Below are 16,962 nucleotides of genomic sequence, written 5' to 3'. Positions count from 1 at the left end.
TTTATCCATTTATCAGGACTCCATTAAGATATTACTTCCTGCAGGAAGCCTTCCCTGATGTTCCAAATCTGGTTAGATCCTCCTTCTGTCTTCTAATACAGTCTGGTTGTCCTGTTCCTCACCTTAGTGTTTACCACGTTGATCGTAGTCACCGAATTATCTAGGCCTCCCTTTGGCTACCAGCCCTGGGAGGCAGGGACGGAGTCCCACTTGTCCGTCACTGATTGTGTTGTAGGGGTGGTCTGAGATAGCTGGAGACCGTGGTGGATCGAAGGCACTACTTCCCCTTTGTGGTCATTTCACTCGATTTTGTAGGTCAGAAAACCGTCGTCAGATCTATTGTGGTTTAGTATCCTACACATCCCGACTCACACCATCTAACTCACAGAAGACCAATCTGTGAGTGTTTCAGGATTTTTATTGATGGAATAAGGAATAATTACATGGGTCTTACTTGGGAATGTAATTGGTTCACTTCCTATCATTTAATACTGTGATATTGTTATAAACGTGAATATTTCTCTTTTTGGGTGTTGTCAGTAATAAACTCCAGAGTGGGGGGTTTCCTGCTTGCTATGGGAGGGGTTTTGGACTTGCTCTTTGCCAACATTGGAAGAGCTGTTATATGGAAAGGAATTAGTCTTAGGTGTGGGACTTCCAGAGATAGGAAGCAACAGAAATGCAGGTGTCCCCCCTTGAGAACAAAGAACTTTCCAATGCTAATGGGTTGGAAAGGTAACTTTGCCTTTTTGGTTTCTGGTTTTCTTCCCTGTTCTACGTCTCTCTCTTGACTTCACCTGAAGCCTAGCCTGAGTGCTGAGGATAAATCACCCTGATCCAAGAAACTGCATTGCTGAGTAGAGCTGGGGAGATTTGTTCTCTACCAATATCCTCTGGTCTGGTTCTGGCCTCTTCGGTTGGTTCTGCATAGTTTGTCTTGGAAATATGACTAAGTTCACTCCCCCCACCAGGATCACGCCCACCCCTCTCGGAGAAGGGAAGAGCACAGTCACCATTGGGCTGGTGCAGGCGCTGACTGCCCACCTGCACGTCAACTCCTTTGCCTGTCTGAGGCAGCCTTCCCAGGGACCGACTTTTGGAGTGAAAGGTACTTTATTTAGCAACTAGTATATTTTTCAGAACAAAATTGGGGGGAATGTTTAAAAAGAGTATCATACACAGGTCGAGAGTGAAACTTTTTGGAAGAACTGGTCCATATCTATGTGTACCCTCTGCACCTTGAGAATATAGCAGTTACGCCACGTCCTGCCGGCACACACAGATGCCTGGGGAGCTACGTGGGGCAGGGTCTCTGTTGTAGCCCCTGGGAGACCCGTCCCTAGGCCTGTTGGGCAGTTCTTCCCCTTCTGACTTGACTGTGCCTTGTCTGCTGAACCACTGTGAAGGCATGCTTATCATCCCAGCCCCATGCAGGGTCCTTCCCTCTAAACACTGAGGGGCCCCTCATGTTGGCCCCAAAGTCTCAGCTTGTGGGAGCTGTCGTGTGGGGCCACGGAACTCTGGAGACGAACTGGCTGTGCACAGAGTCACGATGAAATTCCTCTCTGGCTCTGGCTGGGCTTGTGTCTGGCACATTCCCATTCATTACTCTTTCTTCACTGATTTATCATGAAGTCACTCCTTAGTTCACTTTACAATAGCACTTATTGCAATTACTGTGTGTTCTTGGCAGTTCGCGGTTTTTAACTGAATTATATTTATATTACTTTTACAAACATTAATAACGCCTAACTCATTAAGTACTGATAACTCATAGAGGGTCATACATTATGTAGTGGAATAAACATTAGGCTTGGAGTGAGAAGGCCAAGGTTTTAATCACAGCTCCATCTCTTACCGCTGTGTGACCTATCGCCAGTGACAACTTCTCTGAGCTGTATCTGTTAAAGTTTAAAAGTTTTATGGTACCCAGCTCACCAGATTGTTAGTGAGACTCAAATGAGACAGCCTGGAAAGAATGGGGTAAATTGTAAAATGATATGCATGTGGGTGAGATGCATTTTTATTAACATAACAGATGTCATGTCTTGAAGGATAAGCAACATGACAAAAGTTTCCTAAGATTATCTAAAATAAGTTCGTTGAAGTCTGTAGATCATTTACAGGTGGTTTTCTAAGCAAAAATAAAAATATATATATATATTTAATAATTTTTTTATTTTTTACAGACTGCATTTGATTCATTGTACACAATTGGGGTACATGATTTTGTTTCTGTGGTTGTACATGATGTAGATTCATACCATTCATGCAATCATACATGTACATAGGGTAATGATGTCTGTTTCACTCCACCATTTTTCATACCCCACCTCCCTCTCATTTCCTATGGAGGAATTTTAGATTACTAGAAGGAAAAATGTTTAATACTTCAGTGCATGTATGATTTAGATAACGTATACCTCCTAGACTCGATAATAAATTAGTAGAACCGTCTCATATCCTGAAGTATTTTTTTGTCGTTGTGGTTGTTATTTTGGTACTGGGAATTGAACCCAGAGTTGCTCTACGACCCAGCGACACCCAGGCCTTTTTTTTATTTTTTTGAGACAGGATCTTCCTAAATTGCCCAGACTGGTCTCAAGCTTGTGATCCTCCTGCCTCAGACTCCTAAGTCGCTGGGATTCGGGCCTTCACCACCACTTCTAGCCCCGAAATGTTTTTACAGTACTGACATTTGCCATACTTGTTTTTTTTTTTTTTTTGCTATATTATTTTACCTTTGTTTTTTAACCAAAGAAACAGAAGTCCTTAAATTGCACCATTGGACAGCGTGCAGACTTAGTTTTACTCCCAGTCTGCTTGGATAGAGCAGGTAATGCCTCTGCCTCCTCTTATGAGTTCACCTTGGGCGTAGATGCCCACCTGTTTGGTCGGGAGCGATGTGCCTGGGGCTCTGTCCAGGCTGTGCAGCTGCTGATGACACTAAGTGCCACTCTGTTGTCTAGGAGGAGCCGCAGGTGGAGGATATGCGCAGGTCATCCCCATGGAGGAGGTAAGGCCTTGAGATGCCGCATGGATCTGTTTTCTTCCTGACAGCTCAGCGTCTGCTTCGTCCAGCAGCCATAGTCCACCGTCCACCCCCAGAGCCTGGGAGAAGCAACAAACCCAAAGCATTTGCGTAGCTCCTGTGGTGCCTGACCCTCCCACTGACTGTTGGGAGCCGTGTGTGTTTTGTGCCCCGCTTGGTGTGAATATTCATGTTTTGCTGATTATTCATGCACTTTCCCATAGCCGACGGGTGCTGACCTACTGCCTGGTTGGGGTATTTTATAAATTTTATACGTGCATCATACTGCCTTTCTAGATTTCATAAGATTCTAAATTCCAATACCTGTGTAGACTCGAGGGTTCTAAACGAGAGAACGTTGACCTGTCCCTCTGCTGGTTATCTGCTATACTACCCAAGTCAGGAAGACTTGGATGCTCACTTCCGTCCATTAAAACTCCAAAGTAAAGTGACTGCAGAGGAAAATGGACAAAAAAGAGCCATTGGGGTCAGTTCTTATTTTCCTGAGACGCTTTTCTTCGTCCTGTGTAACCTCCCTCATCCCCTGAATCTAACCAGTGTTCCCTCTCACCACTTCTGCTGTCCCCTTCAGCCCCACAGTTCAGGTGCTTCATACTCTTCCTAAACCCTAATCTGAGCGGGTCACTGTCCTGCCCATCCCCCCACCCCCACCCATTTCAAGCTCCTTGCAGACTCCTGTCCTGTTTTCTCTTATTGGTATTTTAGGGTGGGGGTGAGGATCTAACCCAGGATGTCATGAATGCTGAGCACATGCTCTACCACTGAGCGGTACCCTCTGTCCCCTGTTTTGTATTGATTCCAAGATTTTTCCCATTCCTGGAACATTCTCCCCTTCCTTTCTACCCTTGCTACCCATCTTAGGTTCTGTTCTTGAATTTCTGCTCCACCCCACAAATTCCCCAGTGTTTTCAAACATCAATCTGGTCACCTCCTGTGAGTTGGAGGCCTCTCTTGAGGTGTCAGAGTCCCAGCACTTAGCACAGTGCCCAGCAAATAGTGGGTGCTCATTAGCAAGTATTTTTTGGCTTTGTGGAAGGAATAGTAGTATTTACCCACAGAGTCCTGAGCATCAGGGAAGTTAGAGAAACTTTGGAAAAACCCTCAAGTTTCAGGGATGGGGATGAAAAAGAGTAGTCCAAGTCATTGCTGAGAAAAACAGCCCAAAGTCTTACATCCGAGCTGGAGCAAAGGATCCAGAGCCTGGAGGTCTGGTTGGGAATGGAGTGTAGCCCAGGGAAGTTACTCAAGATTTACCAGCATCTAGGGCAAGGACGTGGGTGTCCCACTGTTTTAAGACATGCACTCCATGGCTTGGAGCACAGTCGCACAGTTGGGTAGTTTGCCCTTGAGAGAAGAAGACCCCTGTGCCTTCTCCCTCCCTGTATCTGCAGCTCAGGGCACCGTGCCTGACGACACTGAACACCGTGCACACAGTACTTACTGGAAGAACTGTCACAAATAGTCAAGTGGGGGAGATGTTAGAATAAATTCCAGCTGGGCTGAGAAATGAAAGTGAAAATATGAAGACTTGAAAGGTGCGAAGGAGCCAGCCCCGTGAAGAGGGAAGGAAGGCATTCCAGGCAGTGGGAACGCTGGTGGGAAGGTCCTGAGACAGGAAAGGGCTTGCCTGTTCAGAGAACTGGAGGACACCTGTGTGGCTACAGCCCATGGCCAGGGTGAGTGGAGGGAGATGAGGCAGAAGAGTGGACAGGTGCCAGCCCTTTCAGTTCACAGCCAAAAGCCTGGGCTTTATTTACGTGTCATGGTCGGTCTTGTCGAAGGAATCGTCCCTGAATCATAACAAGATCAGCCTGGGTTTTACAAAATCACTCTGGCCAGTGTGCAGAGTCCACTGACGGAACCCAGTGTGGATACTCTGGGGGCAGCCCAGGGGGAAGATGGTGGCTGCTTGGTCCAGGATAGCGGACATGAGGGTAGAAAAAGGATGGTGATGGAGATTTGTTTGCCGATGTTTGTAGGACGAGATGAGGGGATGAGACGAGGGCAGAATTGAAGGATAGTGTCCAGGGTGCTGGGTTGAGCAAGTCAATGGTCATTTGTTGAAATGGAGACCTGGGTGAACTGTCTCGGTAGTGTCCAGGGTGAAGGAGGGCCATCCAAAGGGAAGAGCCCTCTGGGGGTCCTTTGAGCCCCCAAGAGGATATCAAGTAGACAGCTGGAAACAAAAACTTAAACCCTGGTTGTAGAATGGCCAAAGGGTTCAAGAAAAATGTCAGAAGAGAAATAGTAACTAACCAATGGGTGTTCATCTCCACTAATAACCAAAAACATCTGCATTAAAACCACTATCAGTTACCACTTAACTTCTCAAGTTGACAGAGCTGGATTTTTCAAAGTAGTATTCATACCAAATTTTGGCAGAGAGAGATTGAAATAAACTCTCAGACACTGCTGGGAAGTGTATATTGATAAAACTTCTGGAAAAAGAGTTGGAAATACATATCAAGTACCTTAAAAACATTCATGTCCTTTGCCCAAATAAGTTCATTTTTAGTTTATCCCAAGGAAGAATTGGATGTGCATGCAAAGATTTAATTTTAAAATTCTATCTTCAGTTATGCATGGTGGTGCACGCCTGTAATCCCAGCAACTCGGGAGGCTGAGGCAGGAGGAACACAAGTTCAAGACCAGCTTCAGCCACTTAACAAGGCCCTAAGTAACTTAGCAAGACCCTGTCTCAAAATTAAAAATAAAAAAAGGACTGGGTGTGTAGCTCAGTGGTAAAAGCACCCCTGGCTTCTGTTCCCAGTACCAAAACCAAGCAAAAAAACTGTCTGCATCTAGTTCATAACATTAAAAAATTGGGAAAAACTTAAATATTCAAAAACAGAATATCAAATTATATATTTTGAAAACTGTGATGTAAAAATACTAGTAGTGTTAACATTAAGTGTAAAAGTTAAGACAAGCTATTATGAAACTATGATCCCAACTTTGAAAATCACAAATATATCTTACAAAATATACATATTATGTAATTTTTCATGTTTCTGCAGTGAATATATTTTTATAAATTATAAAAATTTAACAAGAAATATGAATTTTTAACCTTCCAGGAGAATAAAAAAATGTATCTTAAAATAGAATACCACTTTTTTCCAATATTTTTTTTAGTCTGAAGGTGTAACTTTTTTCCTGAAGTAACTTATCTAGTGTTTTGCAGCTAAAACTTTCATAAAGAACTTTTCTGATATTATCAAAATCCTTTAACTCCTGGAAATATATTGCTTATTAATAATTTCTTTATAAAAGAAAAACTATTTACACGTATTCTTTATAATTGCAGCACTTTTTTTGGCGAAAATGAAAATTTGAAAACAATTTATAGATCCAGACATAGGAGGGTAAAATTTTTTATACATCTACTTGATTATACAGTCTTTATAAAGTCACAAACAACATGATTATATAATTCAGGAATATTCCTTATCCAAAACACCTGAGGCTGGAAGAATTTCAGATTTCAGCTTTGTTTAAATTTTAAAATATTCAAATACACGTAATAACATATCTTGGGAATGGGACTCAGGTCTAAACATGAAATTTATGTCTTACATATACCTTTTACAGGTAACCTGAACATAATTTGATATGATATTTTTAATAATTTTGTGTATGAAACCAAGTTTCATGGCATATTTTCCAACTGGCATTGTCATGTTGCACTCAAAAAGTTTTGCATTTTGGAGCACTCTGAATTTCAGATATTTGGATCAGGGATGCTCAATCTTTAATAATGTTTTTAAAAACTAAGATTCCAAATTATAAGTAGCTGGTTATACAAATAATGATCATGTGTGAATAAGGGACTCGAAGGAAAATAGCAAAATTAATAGATCAGTGAGGAGGACATGCCTTCTTGCTTAAACCGTCTGTAATGTTTTATATTCTTTGTTACTGTTTGTTTTACACCTTGTATTCTAATGTGTAGTTGACATAGTACAGTTTTTTAAATAATAAAGCCATGCATAAAGGAAAGGGAAAAGAAAGAAACCAAAATAAGGATAGCTATCAGTAAGTCCATCAGAATGTTTTACCTTTAACCTGAGGGCAGAAGAATTTGTGATGAGAGAGACTGTTCAAACACGCTTTGTGTCAAGTGGAAGACGGTGACATCAACTTTCTGATTTAGGTCATCATGGATTCCGCTTGTTATAAAGATACATAGTTAGCATCTCATTTTATTTGTTCAGGCAGTCCTTGAATGCCGTGATGTTAGTTTGAAACAAAGATGTTCCATTTCATTTATAGTTCAACCTGCACTTGACTGGGGACATCCACGCCATTACTGCTGCCAATAACTTGCTGGCCGCTGCCATCGACACAAGGATTTTGCATGAAAACACTCAAACTGATAAGGTGGGAAGGATTCCTTGTTTTCCGTTTTGGGGACTTGATCCTGGGATTCCTGGATCCTTAAGGAATCATGGAAAGATTTCTAGTCCATAAACTCTCTGAAGTTTTATTCAAAATTCTGTGAATTTTACATATGTCCTCATTTCTGAGAGATCAGCCATACTTTGGTCAGATTCTCAAATGGGTGTATGACAACTACCAAGTCGTTGGGTGAATTATATTATGTTGTACTTTTTAAGCTGAATATAATTTGAGGTGAGTTTTTAATTCCAAAGTAACCATTGGGCCAATTCTCTTCATTCTGGCCATAGGTCCAGTCTGTGGTCCATACCAAAGGAAAGACTGGACATTTACCTTTCTTAAGACTAATGTTACATGCAGTTACCTTAGCTATGCTGTGAAAGAGTCAGAGACCCTTGCTGGGCTTCCCTTGCATGCAGTCCAAGAGCTGAACACACACCTGAAAGGGACAGAGTACCAGTTCCTAATTCCTCACAGACAGAGGGCACGGACTAGTGAGGTGCTTTTTGGCATATTTTACAAGAAGGGTCCTGACTTCCTTCAGGTAAAGTGATTCCCTAGTGCATTTTTGGAACACAATCCAGATAAATATTAATTTGACAGCATAAGGCTATGGACCAAGAGTTATGTTTATGCAAGCTATTTACAATGTGCATTATTGCAGATTTAGTCAATTTTTATTAAAATGACAGAATTTATGTCTCAAATTTTCATAGGTCCCATAATCTAAATAGTTTGTTTATACCTGTCATGAACTTTGTCATATCCTGTGAAATGCCCAAGTGGAGTCATGTTTATTGTTTTATTTTTTAGGCTCTGTATAACCGTCTGGTCCCTTCAGTGAATGGTGTCAGAGAATTTTCAGAAATTCAACTTGCTCGGCTGAAGGTAAGTTTCCAGTTAGCAGTTGTTTAAAAAGAAAATATCCTAGAAACACATCAGAAGGATTTGCCAAAGCCAGAACTGTTGAACTTGACTCGATTTTGGTTTTCAGATACTCTTTTGGGTATTACACTCTAAAGAGACTGAACAATATAGCAGACAGCACAGAATTAGAAGCCTGAAACCTGGATCCTGCACCACAGAGCCAGGTGAATAAGTACATTTTTAGGGCTCAGTTTCTTCACGTGTGAAGTGAGAGGAGTGCTTCGCTAATCTATGAGTACCCCAGTCACCCTAACAAACTTCATTTTGATGCGTCCTTCTCTTTCAAAAGAGAAGTATTTTCATAAAATGCGTCAATTTCTGTGAAATGACAAGATCGCCTTGAGAAATCATCTGTCTCAGTTTTTGTTGCAACTTAATATTCCACTTGTACTTGGGAAAGCCATCGAAATTCTTATCCATGCTATTTTCTTCCTAATGCCATTAGCTGCTTTTCTGCTGCTACTCACTCTCTGCTCCCCTAGCTCTTAGTCAAAAACTAGAAAATAACCCTTCATGGTATAATCTATAACCATTGGTTGGTATTAAATGTTTTTTTAAAATTCATCGCCTTGCTTGTTACTGAGCCAAGTTCACTCGATTGAGAGCAATTCCATCCTCAGCAGCTATGACACGTACAGTGTCTGTTTCTGGGATTCTTTTTTCTTCACTGAAAGCCACTTTCTTAGGATGTTTTCTTTGCAGAAATAGATGCATGAAAATTTTAATTTTTTTCTTAGTAAATTAGAAATAACTTATTTTGAATCTTCGACATAAACCTTAGACTTTGGTGTTTGCATTTGGAAAGAATAACTAATGAACTAAAGCATCCGTAATGGGCGCAGGAGTCTATGTCCCTTCAGAGCTTGGTGGATGGTGGCCTCCTAGTGCAACCTAGAAAGGCTCTGGTCAGACAGCCAGCATCGAGCCCAAGAGTTCATGGTGAATTACCCACCAGACTCCATTTTTAGATCTGTCATTTGAAGGGTCTAATGCAGATTTTCAGTGTCTTATACTTGGAAAAGATATTTGACCTCAGGCATTTATTTGTCTGATTTGGCATAACCTGTACTTTACTCAAAGTAAAGTTTAGTTTTTTTTAAAGGCTTAGCATGGAGAGAATAGAGCAAGAGGCATTACCTACGCTCTCTATTCCTTCTTGAACTTATCACGTCTTTTCCTCTTAATCATTAGAAACTGGGGATAAATAAGACTGACCCAGGCACGCTGACGGAGGAGGAAGTGAGTAAATTCGCCCGTCTCAACATTGACCCCAGCACCATCACGTGGCAGAGAGGTAGGTGCTGAGGACACAGCAGCGTGCTGAAGGCCAGTTGGGAGAGTATGTTCCAGCGGAAACTCTTTGGTTGATGTCATTAATGTGTATTCTTATGTCTTCCCATTGTCTTCTGGGCCTGGGCTTCATGATCCTGCCATTTATTTCCGTTACCTTTATCTTTCCTCCTTCTTCCTTCCTCTTCACTGCCTCCGTAAACACCTGGGCTCAGTCAGTCCCATCTATTCCCACCCATTCAGACTTTTCAAGGAAAATTATTTTTTTCTTTTGTCTCTCTCCTCTTTGGCCTCTGCCTCTGATTTCAAAAAAGAAAAAAAAAATTAAAGCCACGTCTCCCTGTGTTGGTCCTTTCGCTTCTTCACACCTTCTCTAAGCAGCTCTCTAATTTGCATTTTTATCTGCTTGGTGCTTCCCGCCATTTGCCAAGTCTCCCTCTGATGCTTCAAGTGCGGCATAGGTGGGCTCCAGTGGCTGCCTTCTGGCCTCCCTGCCTCTCTCAGCTGTGATGTCCTCCTTCCTCCCACTCTGCCCCCTGTACTTCGACGGTCACTATGGGGTCACTGTGGGGTACCATAGTGGGGTAGAGCACTAAACATTGAGTCAGGGCCTCAGATGTGTTTCTCCACCCTCCCGCTGCCCCACTGCATGGCCTGGAGCAAGTGACATGTGTGTGCTGGGCCCCAGGTTCCTGGAGGTGGAAAAGGAGATGATTGACTATGTGTATTCCCCGGAAGGTGACATACCTGATGGACCCTTGGGGCTGCAGACACACTGGATGGCATGCATTCCTGATCCTTCCTGGATTGTCCTCCTCAGACCTGTCTTCCATTTTCTATTTTTATCCACTCTCACAACTTATTTATCAACTCCCCAATTTCTGACAGTTACCTTCTAATACTTTATCTTACTTTCTTTTCCATCCCCTGGTCCCATAGGTTCATATTGACAGAGACACTTCCTTGATCAGAAGCCTCCGATGGCTCCTCCCAGCCCATGTAATAAAGTCCCCATTGCTCAACTTGGCCTTTAGGACCACCACAGTGTGGCTCCATGTCCTTTGCTCCTGTCTGCTTTCCAGTGAGGACAGCCTGCCCTGGCCTTTTGCCAACCTTTGCTCAGGCATCCCCACCCCCCTCACTGCCCTGCCCAGTCCAGCCCAGGTCTCACCCCACCATGAAGCTGTGTTCCGATAGCCAGGCCAGTAAGAACTGCGTGTTTTCCCACAGACCATGAGGTGAAAGATACCAGAGACCCGGTCTTGGCTCTGCCAGGTGTGAACTGCACATCTTGAAGAACAAGATCCACTCAGTTTTCTCATCTTTAAAATAGAATACAGCTTGAGTAGCTCTTGTGTGCAGTGCCTGGAAGCAGAGCGTTTTTGATTTCAGAATTTTTAAATGAGACTTGCGTAGACATAATGAAGTCTCTTGGAGACGGGACTCAAGTCTAAAGAAGGCACTCATTTTCTGATTCATAGACCCCCGCATTCACATAGCCTGAAGGTCATTCTATACAATTTTTTAAATAATTTGGTACATGAAACACGTTTCACAGTGAGGAATTTTCCACCTGTGGTCTAAGTTGACACGCAAATGCAGATTTTGGAGCATTGTGGATTTTTGGACTGGAGATGCTCCGTGTGTGTTGACACCAGCCTTCACATCAAGAGGCATCGTGGAAATAAATGGGCGTGTGCTTTGCAAACTTGAAAGCACCACTCGTGACTATTGGACACTCTGGTTGTCTTAGGCAGCTTTTCTGTGGTCTTTGTCTCCCAAACTAACTTAAAATATCCTTGGGAACTATTAAAGGTCTATTTTTCATTTTAAAATGATAACAGTATAGAGATTTTGGAAATGTGCCAAATAAATAAGGAACACCACCTCACTAGATGAATAACAATGCTGTTTGTCATTTTTCAGTGCATATTTTGTTTTGTTTTGTCTTGAATTTGGTACCAGGGATTGAACCCAGGGGTGCTTTACCACTGAGCCACATCCCCAGCCCTTTTTTTTTTTCTTTTTTTTTTTGAAACGGGGTCTCGGTGAGTCGCTTAGGGCCTCAATACATTGCTGAGTCTGACTTTGAACTCACCATCCTCCTGCGTCAGCTTCCCAAGCCACTGGGATTGCAGGTGTGTTCTGTTATAATCTGGGTATATAGGTTTTGTTTTTAACTAGTTTCATTCAGGTCATAAGCATTTTCTATTTTGTTATCCCTTTGTTTAATGGTCATTTTACTTTATTTCTTATTTTTCACTTTTCATAGTGCTGGGCATCAAACCCAGGGCCTCATGCATGCAAAACACACGCTTTACCACTGAGCTACATTCCCAGCCCCTGAAGCAGTGTTGTGGGTAAATCACAACTTATTTAAAATGCCTCTGTTCTCAAAGAGACCAACAGTATTTTTAACAACTGATGTGAATATTTACCAGCATTTTATTGGGAAGCCTACTCGTTTGAAAAAAATTTTTACAACTAGGAAGATTAATTGTTAAATGCTGTTATGTTTAAATGTGTAAAACCTTTTGGGAGGTTTACCGGTGGATAAAAAGGCATGCTGATGGAAATTAGTATTTTTTAAACCATGCATGTGGATACACCAAGAGAGAAATTTCTACACAGGTTGGCATCCTTCCACGGCTGCTTTGGGGCTCCAGCCAAGGCAGACATCAAAAAGAGAGGCTCAGCTGAGGTGTCGGAGAGAGAAGCCACATCACCTCTTACACCCAGGGCCAGGAGGCCACTGGATTCTCTCTGAGAAGGAACGCAGGGCTCAAGTGTTCTGTGGTTACAAATCAATTTTAACAGATGTGACAAATTTTAAAAATGATTAAAGAAAAAGAACCACTAAAATTATTTTACTGTTTGAGCCACTTAAGTGAAAACAACTGTTTCATGATGGACAACAGTTAGAGGAAATTAAACTGACACTTGATAAGTAGTCTGACTCTCCACACATGAATTGAGGGCATGTGTGCCCTCAATTACTAGTTTTCTGGCTTAGATCTGGAACTAGTGTAATCCTGTGATGAGATTAAATCATTTGGATAACTGGAGGGGACACTCAGGTCCCTACTGTGGGGGGGGGATGGAAAAACACCTCAGGTGAAATGGATGTCAAATCAATTTGCTTTCAACCTGGCTGCAAATGCTCATCATTTCATCCTGTGCCTTAGACAGAAGCTCAGAGGCCTCTTGTGCCTGGTAACAGGTTGGAACCAGAAATCACAGACTTTTCCAGAAACATAACACAAGCAGAAGAAAATGTAGATACTGAGCCACTCTTGTTTCCAGAGGACCAAGAGCAGGGCTTTGCTGAGTTGGGCAGGTTGGAGTCCCTGTGTCTTTGAGCACCCATGCCCCCCCTCGGGTCACAGGCTTACATCTTCCCCCATCTCCCAGCAGGGCTGAGGCCCCCCCAGCCTCATTCATCCCTGTGTGTCCTCTTCAAATTTCTGGTTCCCTGCACTGCCCCAGTGACATGATAGGGAATCGGTGCTCTGCTGTGCCCAGAAGCTGAAATGGTGGTCCTGTCCCAGGTGGATAGCCCACTGAGGGGCTCAAGGACTGTCTGGAGCAAAGACTGAAACAACAAAGCCACCCCAGGGCCCCGCCCCTGTCCTTCCACACTCCTCCTGGTGCTCCCCATGTCTCCCCTTGGAGGAAGTTCCTTCCATCAGACCGACGTCACCTTTGGGTCCCTGGGCAGCAAGCACAGCATTGGGCACAGAATAGGCTCTCAGTGCCTGCTCCAGGAAGGAAGAATGCGTTGCTTGTTCCACCTGCAGCCCCGCCACTGAGGCCAGGAACTCCGACTCAGGGCTGCTGTCTGCCCTCTGTCTTCCCGGTGGGCTGGAATCGAACCTCCACGTTTCTTCTCGTAGGTCTCACCCACGCTTGCACACCTTTCCCTGGTTATCAGAGTCCTAGTGGACTGCGAGATGCCCTCCTCTACCTGGGCCACGTAGAAAGCACAGGCAGACACTGGATGCCACCGATCGTAGTTGGTCTTGCTAACCTTTTGCTTATTTTCTCTTTACTAAACAAAGAGCAGCTGAATTTCCACGTTGACTTTAAATAAATTTGGTAAGAAGATCGCTTCAGTCTGGTGCCAACATTGCCTAGCTACACATCGGGAAAGATGTTTCCACTTTATACAACAGTGCTAAGCATTTTGGGGATAAGCATATTAGCTAGTAATGATATTTCCCTTTTAGATGCTCTGCTTATGTCTTTAAGAATCGCAGAGGAGGTTTATATGTGTTGGAGTGTGAGTTATAGTGTGTCTGAGTGTGTGTGTGAGAGACCAAAAGAATCAGTGGCAATTGGCTTCGGGGACATCGGAGGCCCGCTAGTGCTTTTCTGTGTCAAAGAAAGATTAACCTTCCTCATCCTGCAGATGCTTGAAGTTCTGAGCACACTATGTAATTTCTGTCACCATTTTTGTCAGGGCCATTATGCAGTTAGTAAATTGTGTTCCGTCTTAACCACACACTTCATGGCATCAAATAAATCCCCAGTGATGCTCTCTGAATCCCATCTTTAACAAAAACTCCGAGCCCAGTAAATAACCAGTCCACTCTGCCCTGGGAACTGTTCCGTGCTGCGTCTCCATGGATTTTCCTCCCTGGCTGTCTCGGGTGGAGTCATGCCATCTTCCCCCTCTGGGTCTGCCATACTCCATTGCTATCTAATTAGGAAGGGTGTCCTAGCCCACCCCCTCTTCTATCACCTCCTGTATCTTCTTAAGGCACTCACCCCTCGCGGGTAGTCTTGTTCATTTGACCTCGCTTCCTGCCACTTGCTCAGCATCACCCAGTCCACACTTTTTGATTGAACAAGTTATCTGTTCTCTTTCAGTATTGGATACCAATGACCGATTTTTACGAAAAATAACCATTGGGCAAGCCAGCACAGAGAAGGGATATTCGCGGCAGGTAGGTGGCGCTGTCTTCCTGGCCCGATCTGGGTCACTTGCATTGGTTCCCTCCATCTCTGCTTTTCTGCCTCTTTCCTTCCCTTCTCTTCCCCCTGTGGTGGCGTGGCTCTCCAGCTGCTTCAGGGCGCAGGACTGAGAGAGCCTGGGGAGGTGGGGGGGCTGGGGGGTGCTGGGCAGGAAGCTGCGCCGTCCCCTCACCATTATCTGCCTGTGTATTTCTGGCAAGAGCCACTCGGGTGTCCTTCGAGTATACATGTTTTATGGGAAACCCACCCACAACATCTGCATCACAACAGAAAAATGAAGATCTCAGACACTTGATTCTCATAAACCAAAGAGCAAACACCTAATTATTGGGCTTAACATCGCTGAGTTTTTCAAAGGCGAATGACTGATTAAGCAAACACAGGGGATGTGAAAGGAAAATGAGGTCTGCCCTCCTCTTAATGGGTCTCTGATGTGGGTCAGTGGCTCTTAGGTAAGATAAATTCATTCCATAATTTCTTAGCCAGGTGTAGCAGGCCCCTAATTTTTTTTATTGATAAACCTTATATTTTTGGATAGTTTTAGGTTTATTCCCTTTACACATTAAGTCGGAGGAGGGCAATAGCTTTTCTTGTAATAACAAGTCCTCATTCCAAATAGACTTGGAAATATTTTGAAATAAAAAAGCAAATACGGGGATCAGATTGAGAAGACAAACTAAGCCCATGAATCTTCCTTCCTCCTCCAAATCCTGGAACTTGGACACAGACAGATTTCAAACAGTCAGACATCTTCAATTGCTGTCAATAGTGAACCACCACTGACATAGAATGCAGAAACTATAAAGAAGAGAGAATTTTGACATGATTGAAAATTAAAGTGAAACTCCTCAACATACAAAAACATTAAATGACAGTAAAGGCCTGGAAGAGGATCTTTGCCACACTCCTGACAAAGACCAGTGTGCTAGGGGGCTGGGGAGATAGCTCAGTCGGTAGAGTGCTTGCCTTGCAAGCACGAGGCCCTGGGTTTGATCTCCAGCACCGCAAAAAAAAAAAAAAAAAAAAAAAAAAAAAAACAGTGTGCCAAACAGAAAGAGCATCTGAACAGCAAAAGGCAAATTCTGCTCTTTCCGTCAAGTCCTCCCTGGCCACCTATGCAAAACTGCACCGACCTGTCCCCAAAGCCCCTCTCCTTACCGGACTTAACGTCCTTACACACTTTTGCTTATCATGTTTTTCTCAGCTTCTCCTATGGTGGGAGTTTCATGAGGACAGGGGCTTTGCCTTTTGTATTCATGGCTGTGTTCTCTTCGCTTGGGACAGAACTTGGTTACCCAGTGGTAATAGCAGGTGTTCACTTAGTACCTGTCAAGCACATAAATGGAACACAGAGGCAGAGACAAAACGCCAACATGAGGAGACATCTGTAAAACTGCAAATGAAAACAGTCTTCTAACTTACCAGAACATAAATAGTTAACACGAAATGTTGGTGAGGATGCAAGGAAATGGAGACTTTATACTGTGTTAGAGTACAAGTTGGCAAAGCCTTTTGGAAGATCATTAGTTAGCATTAAAATTTGAAATACTCCAACAGTTACCACTTAATGACCAAAATCATTTTGGAAGAGGAGGAGAAGGAATATGTGCTTGTGTGCAAAAAAAAAAAAAAAAAAAAAAAAAAAAGATAAACTCTGAGGATATAAATTGAAGCCTCATTTGTAATGATGAAAATTTGAAACAACCCAAGTGTTCATCGGGGACATTTATTTCGTATATTTAAAGCACATCTTTCCTGACACCAGTGTGTATTATTAAAAAAGTGTAAATTTGCAAAAAAAAAAAAAAAAAAAAAGCATATCCTCTGTAACACAGGTACGTGCAGGTGTTGAACATAACATCTATAGGTGGGTGACATAAACAGAGCTCTCATGCTGATTGTGAAGTGAAAAGACTTCTAAAAGCTAAAACATTCTTAAAAATTCAAATCAAAATCCAGACAATGTAATCCTGTGTATTTTAAGAAAAAGCCACTATCCATGTTCATGTGTGTATAGATCTTATATTAATATATGTATAAATTATCTGAATTATATGGCATCTAAAATGGAAAGTGGAAAAATGTACCCAGTCACTGGTACTTGTGGCCTCTGAAAAAAGGATGAGGAAAGAAAGGGAGCAGCAAAGGGTCTTTCTCCTTTGCTCTGCAGACTTTCCTACTGTTTGCTCAGGTCCGGGAGAGGCGGAGGATAACAGTGACCGATCTGAGTGTGTGCTGTGTGCCTGATCTTAACAGGCCCCTTATGTACTTCAGCACATTCGGTTTATAAGTCTCATTTACCAGTGAGAAAAGTGGGAATG

At 42.9% G+C, this 16,962-nt stretch overlaps 1 protein-coding gene across 3 annotated transcripts in view; it reads left to right on the top strand.

Moving 5' to 3' along the window:
* MTHFD1L (methylenetetrahydrofolate dehydrogenase (NADP+ dependent) 1 like) overlaps window positions 1-16,962 on the top strand; it is a 197,848-nt gene that overhangs the window by 50,881 nt on the left and 130,005 nt on the right. For 2 of the 3 annotated variants that reach the window (XM_079146632.1, XM_079146633.1), the window contains exons 12-17: window positions 972-1,108; window positions 2,970-3,016; window positions 7,325-7,432; window positions 8,264-8,338; window positions 9,569-9,671; window positions 14,537-14,613. In XM_079146632.1, the coding sequence (XP_079002758.1) occupies window positions 972-1,108; window positions 2,970-3,016; window positions 7,325-7,432; window positions 8,264-8,338; window positions 9,569-9,671; window positions 14,537-14,613 (547 nt within the window). Of the gene's footprint in view, window positions 1-971; window positions 1,109-2,969; window positions 3,017-7,324; window positions 7,433-8,263; window positions 8,339-9,568; window positions 9,672-14,536; window positions 14,614-16,962 lie in introns of those variants that run through there. The other variant, XR_013764955.1, reaches the window with a different exon arrangement.

Source organism: Sciurus vulgaris, assembly GCF_902686455.1.
Source record: "Sciurus vulgaris genome assembly, chromosome: 7".
Classification (NCBI taxonomy): domain Eukaryota; kingdom Metazoa; phylum Chordata; class Mammalia; order Rodentia; family Sciuridae; genus Sciurus; species Sciurus vulgaris.
The sequence above is the reverse complement of the archived record's forward strand: the minus strand, read 5'-3'. Positions and strand labels throughout refer to the sequence as shown.